Below are 6,169 nucleotides of genomic sequence, written 5' to 3' on the forward strand. Positions count from 1 at the left end.
TGCATTTTTTAATAAACATGCATTTTTAATAATATATGTATTTACAGAAACAAAAAATGAGGGGTGGGGATCCTGCTGTGCAAGTTTGCACAGCAGACCCTGGTGTTGCTCACATAACAATAAAATAATATTCCATTTGTCCAATTAGAAATGAAACGTTTTCCTTTTTAGTTTATTCCATTAAAAATGAAACGTTTCTAAAATTGAAAACAATATTCTCTCTCCTTTTTCTTCTTTCTTACTTTACTCTCTCTTCATTAACTCACAAAACAACATCATCTAAAATCTTGTGCCGAAAAATAAATGTTGCATATTTAATGGGACGGAAGGAGCATATATTTACTTAATTTATTTGATTTATTTGATTTGATTATTTAATTTGATTATTTTATTCACATGGGTGTAACAGGGGCTGTTGTGCAAACGCTGTTGTGCAGTTTGCACAGCAAAGGATCCCCACCCGAAAATGAGACGGTATACCTTTTCATTCTCCAATTTGACTCATCCATAGTATGAATAGTAACGAATAACATATCAAAATAGTATTTTACTAACATTTTACTAACTCTTATAGAGGTAAAGGAGAGGAGAAGAATCATTTTATAAATAGTAGTACATAGCTATTTTCTCTTTAAAGGTTGATTCGAGCCTCTGTGATCTCATGGCCAGCTCTGGCTTGACCGCATCCATCATTTTTTTACCCGTTGTAGCTCCTTCCCTTCATAGAACAGATCTCGAACGCGATTCTGCTGAACCCTGGGTTCGTCTCATTAAATCTGCGCATATAATATTTCATTCCATGTATCGGGAATACCAGGTAAGCACCAGTGCAAGCAATCCTGCGCACCGGCTGTGGCTTTAATGCTGTACCGGGATATATGGCCCTCGTCTCTCAACTCGGACAAAGCAGTAATGTCAAGAAGCTTAACACCCGTTCCCTTCACCGCGTGTGCAGCCACAGGATCACTAGAGTCGTCTTTTAGAACTTCTTTTCCACCGGAAAGTGGCGTGGTATTATCACATGTACCTCCGGTGTCCCAGTCCCCGTTGAAAAAATGCCTGGGCGATAGAGACCGTAAAAATGCTTTCAAACCTGGAAACAACGGGAGCTGTGAATCAACCCATTTCACAATACTGTGAATGGTCAAATTTTTGGCACCCCCGATATCTGCAATCTTCTTATTAGTGTTAGGGACACCGTTAACGTACATGACCCATCTATTTGCACTAAGTTTTCCCCTGTTCCAGTGGTGTCCTGTATTCAGGACAAGTACATCAAATTTATGAAGATATTGCCGTAAAAATGCAGGGGGGCGATCCAGGTGCATGGCAAAATCGACAGGGTTCGACCCTTTAATAGGTTCCAAATCACAGAGACTAGCTGACCAATAGTAAAGGATGGTTGTGTTTGTAATGGGGAACCGATAAGCCCATCCATCTGGTCTTACAGCATGACGAGCCTTAACAAGACCAAACTCACGCCCAACGTCAAGCACATCAGCTCTTTCTTCCCCAACTGTTACCATGCACATGAGAGACTGGAACTGTTGTCGACCCAGTGAATCCCCAATGAAAGCTAAAGTTTTATCCTGCATTCTGCAAGCAATAGAAGTGCTAGAATTTACACAATGACATGGCAATGAAAAACCATCTGTGGTTGGAGCTGAAAACGCATATCAATATATATTTACAGACAAACGTAAAGCACCCAACACTTCTAGCTAAACAGAGCTGCACTGCTAACATGTGCAAATTCAAATCTTTTCAGAAATTTTCACAGCTCGCCAATATTGTCACTGAGTAACGAGTTAGAGATGAATGAGCCAAGAGAAGTAAATTCTAAAAAGCAGACTCAGGCAGTTTAAGTTTCAGCAAACAAATGAATGAGTTTTTTCAGTCGCTAATACTTACCTCTGCAAGAACTTGGGTCCTGTGAAATCTTTCATTTTGCAATTTTGGGGTTGCCAACGAAGCTTTTCATACTCAAAATCCATGCGTTGTGTTAGGCGACAAGCCCACATAGGTGACAACCATTGCTTACAACCAAATCCAGAATACAACGGACGATTATCATCAATAACCCATTTACCTTTGGCATAATTACAACCTAAAATGATTAAGATGGGTTAGCTAAAATGAAAACAACATTCTTTATGTCATGACATGAGATACCCATCCAGCATATGATATCTAAAATAAGATTGTTACAGGTGAAGGGAGAAAGCACAATAGGCCAATTGAACTTAGAACCAAGGGACAGTTCAAGAAATATATTAAGTTGAAAATTTACTCTTGATTACTCCCCCTGTCCCAACTAAGTTGAGTCAAGACTTTTGGGCATGGAGATTTAGAAATTGTGTTGAAAAGTAGAAGAGATGAATAAAGTAGGAAAGATAAGAGAGAGTAAAGTAGGTGATGGAATAAAGTAAGAGTGATTGGATATTTAGTTTTTTGTCATAAAATGAAATGACTCAACTTAGTTGGAAAGGAGGGGAGTATATTTTGTCTTTTACCACTTTTCGTTTACTTTGCAGGAATGCCTACTCCATTCCAAAGAACAATCACTCTTATACTATCTATACAAAAAAAAATTGGTGTCTCCTATAGCCTCTTTCTTTGATTGCATACACTCCAAACAGACAAGCTTGATGAGATGTTTCATAATCGTATTTTACCTTTATTTCCAATAGTAGCTGACGAGTTTTCTGTTCGCTTTCCTTTGACAAATGACTTTACAGAAGGAGAGTTCTCTGGAACAATCTCTGATTCTCTTGATTTACTTTTTCCTCCTGGCGGTTTTTCAGATCCAGTTCCTTTCAGAACACTCGGAGAACTCTCTGCAGATAAAAAGTTACCAAGAACTAAGTTTTAAAGAATCAGATCACAAAGGAAACTTGTGCTTGTATGAAACAATATGAACAGAAACAAGTGCTTGCATAACAGATTTGTGAATAAGAAACTACATATATACAGATGCTAACGAAAAAGTGCACATGTTGATCTTATTTTCTACCAATAAAATGAGAGAAGGGATTACAACGATGAGAAAGAAACACACTTGAAACTTAGCGTACGAAAGAGTTGGTTACACTGGATGTCCCAGATAGAAAACAGCACCAAAAAGATGTTGAAAGAATTAAAATTTAATAGTACAACTCTAATCTCCTTTCTAGTAGTCCATGATAGAAATGCCAATTATTGTAATAGCTGAACCAGATGAAAGACTATACAGACCTTCTTCATTGGTATTTTTACTATTACTAATATCTTCTCCCTCGCCTTTTAGTTCTATCCCACCGGATGAAGCAAATGATTCAACTTGTTCCAATGTTGTCTGTGCTGAAATGTTGGTACCCTTGAAAATTTCACCTGAATGTACCATCTATAACAGTCAAGGGGAATACAGAATTAAAATAGTTTCATCACTTGTGCAATATTTTCAGATCTTTCTGATTTCTGAAGTCTTGACATGGATAAAATTCGACAAAAAGGAGCACCATAACTATTCAAAAGAACAAAGTGAAGCATAAACTCACTACTATGCATATAGAGAAGATTGGAAACATAGAGAAAGAAAATCATTGCAAATATTTTAAATGTTACACCTGGAAAATCTAGCAGCACAATTCGAATACAGAATTAGTCACTTGGATCACAGTGTCCGAAGGAGCACAAGACTAGCACTCTAGCAGTGATCATTTTCCCTCCATTGAATTATTTCATTTGCATTCAAAAGTACAATTCACATTCATCTTCGCGCTCCAAAAATCTTTGAGATAGTAACTTCTTTTCTTGTTGGCAAACACAGGCCACATGGATCAAGTAATCCAACATATAGAGTGGGCAGAAACAGGTAAAGGTAAATTTGGAGACAATGTGAAGTGAAGTGGACGATATCAGCTACTTACTATTCTTTTCCAGATTTGCTTGAATAGAGACCACAAAATTAAATATCATGTGACATGTACATACTTATAGCACATTTCCATACTCTGTACCGACACATAGAAAGCAAAAAACATGCGACCCGGTGATGGGATGAAAACGGTGAGAACTGAGCTCTTTGTCCATGCCAATACAAGCACAACTAAAAGCGGTGATGGGATGAAAAATATAGTAGCAGCATACCCAGATCCGGTGGCAGGACGCGACCCGGAGATGGCATGAAAGCGGTGAGAACTGAGCTCTTTGTCCATGCCAATACAAGCACAGTCGTGCAGACTAAACCAATGAGGATGAGGGAGACCTGTGGGATCTTTAGTCCTTGTATGCCTTGTTTCATCCTTAATAGCAGCTCTAAGCAATCAGATTTAGACTCATCCGATCATCAGGATCGCAAATCCCATGATAACAGAAATATAGGTACTGCAAAATATGAAATGTAAAAAAAATTTCAGCGTGAATTGTACGTTGCAAACGCACAGGCTAATGACTAATTATATGTTTGTTCATAGAATTTCATCTCTAGATAGTTATCTACCCTTTAACGTGCTTAATGCTACACCTCATAACCGATGAATGGCATACAATTTGTTACAATTAAGTAACTGAACTCTCTATTGTATCACACGATTTCCGATTAAGAGTTCAGTTTACTTATTTGTAGCTCAATTGAGTTCATCATCCTTTTTTTTTTTTTCTGGAACCAACAATTATTCTCAAATTAACTAATAACCTAACAACAGATCTCGATTATCGAGTACTAGAAGTATGAATAGCAGAAAAGCTTCAATTCTTTATTCGAGTTCAATTCACCATTCCCAAAAATGCCAAACGTAAGATGCAAACGACAACTGCCAACTCATCCAATTTCACATCACAGCCAAAACAGTAAACACAGTTCATCGCACTCTACAAAAATCATAAACAGTGCAATAAACTACACATCGCAAACACAAACCGAGATCGATCAAAAACAGAAACTGAAGCCACCGATCCAGCAATGTTTACCAGGAATCAGAAGGCGTGGATCTTTACGGGATGCAACCCGAATTCAGTGAAAATTGCGCGTCTTCTTCACGAAAGAATGTTCATCAAATTGCGCAGAGAGAGAGAGATGATGGAGGGAGACGAGGAGGAAATCAGAGGCGATGATTTAAATCAAAGCGATAATAATTTATAGAATCAGAAGAACTAAGACAAGATTAAGCCTTAATTATATAATTAATTTACTGTTACTGCAGATTGTTATAATGATGGGGAAGAATAATAAATCATGGAGTGGAGACCATTGTATTCTTCATGTCTAATGTTAATGATTGATAAGTCAGGCACTAATCCGCCCGTAAATAACTAAATTTCAAAATTATAAATTACTACTCTTTATTTAATCAAGGACTGCACGGGACCTCCCCCATAATAAATGGCACACTCAGTAATTGCACTCGATCTTTAGAAATGTTATTTTGTGTGTTGAATTGAAAAAAAAACTAATACTACCTCTTTCCATAAAATTAGACTAATTCTAAATATGAAAAGTTTTAAACAAATATTAATCCTACACAACATTCTAATGTGGACTTCACAATCTATTAACACAACTTTCACCACTTTTTCCTTTTTCCTCTCTTATTTTGCCAATTGCACATTAAAACTCGTCTCATTTATAACTTTGATTATTTTTTATGGACAGATGTGGTATATTTATTTTGATGTGGAAGTGAACTTTTTTCATATAAGGAATGTGATTTCTTTTGTAAGACAAACTGAAAAAGAAAAGGATGAAGGGAGTATCATCTAGAAAATAGAATTGAGTAATTTCAATTCCCATCGTGCCACTATAAATGAATAGTTTCTTTTTTGACATTGTTTTATGAAAAAGATAGTACTCTCTTCGTCTCAAGGAAGAGGACTCTTTCTTTGGGCGGCACATGAATTTATGCGTCTTCATTTTGTGTATGATGGGGACAGAGTAAAGTAAGAGAGAGAATAAAGTAGAGAGAAGGGTGTTTCTATTTTTAGCAATTGGTCATTTTGATTGGAACAGACTAAAAAGAAAAGTGAATCATCTTCAATGAGATAGAGAGAATAATAAATAATTAAAATAGAGGAAGACTCCCTCAATTTTATTTAATATGACAATTTTTTTTACTGTCCCAATTAAAATGATTCATTACTAAAAATAAAAACACTCTTCTTCATATTTTATTTTATCTCCCATGCTTTATTC

The 6,169-nt window shown here is 36.5% G+C and overlaps 1 protein-coding gene across 2 annotated transcripts; it reads right to left on the reverse strand.

The window, feature by feature from the left end:
- Positions 1 to 508: 508 nt before the first annotated feature.
- On the reverse strand, positions 509 to 5,181 carry LOC125216858 (protein trichome birefringence-like 16). Of its 2 annotated transcripts, XM_048118630.2 has the most exons (6): positions 4,951 to 5,181; positions 4,129 to 4,365; positions 3,235 to 3,369; positions 2,676 to 2,837; positions 1,912 to 2,107; positions 509 to 1,596 (listed from the first exon to the last, which is right to left on the reverse strand). In XM_048118630.2, exons 2-6 carry the CDS (start codon positions 4,280 to 4,282, stop codon positions 771 to 773), a joined length of 1,473 nt encoding a protein of 490 aa, XP_047974587.1. In that variant the 5' UTR covers positions 4,283 to 4,365; positions 4,951 to 5,181; the 3' UTR covers positions 509 to 770. The 2 variants fall into 2 exon arrangements, with proteins under 2 accessions (XP_047974587.1, XP_047974588.1); XM_048118631.2 differs by lacking the exon at positions 4,951 to 5,181 and having other exon boundaries at positions 3,235 to 3,382; positions 4,129 to 4,257.
- Between the last annotated feature and the right edge of the window lie 988 nt (positions 5,182 to 6,169).

Source organism: Salvia hispanica, chromosome 3, assembly GCF_029641045.1.
Source record: "Salvia hispanica isolate PSC_SH4W2 chromosome 3, Shi_PSC_v1, whole genome shotgun sequence".
Taxonomy (NCBI): domain Eukaryota; kingdom Viridiplantae; phylum Streptophyta; class Magnoliopsida; order Lamiales; family Lamiaceae; genus Salvia; species Salvia hispanica.

Bases quoted from the DNA above. Each gene is read 5' to 3' on its own strand.
- LOC125216858 (XM_048118630.2), bottom strand. From the start codon at position 4,282: ATGAAACAAGGCATACAAGGACTAAAGATCCCACAGGTCTCCCTCATC. The intron at 2,838-3,234 runs GTCTGTATAGTC...TTTTATCTGCAG, and splicing joins TAAAAATACCAATGAAGAAG to AGAGTTCTCCGAGTGTTCTG. The intron at 1,597-1,911 runs GTAAGTATTAGC...TATTGCTTGCAG, and splicing joins GGACCCAAGTTCTTGCAGAG to AATGCAGGATAAAACTTTAG.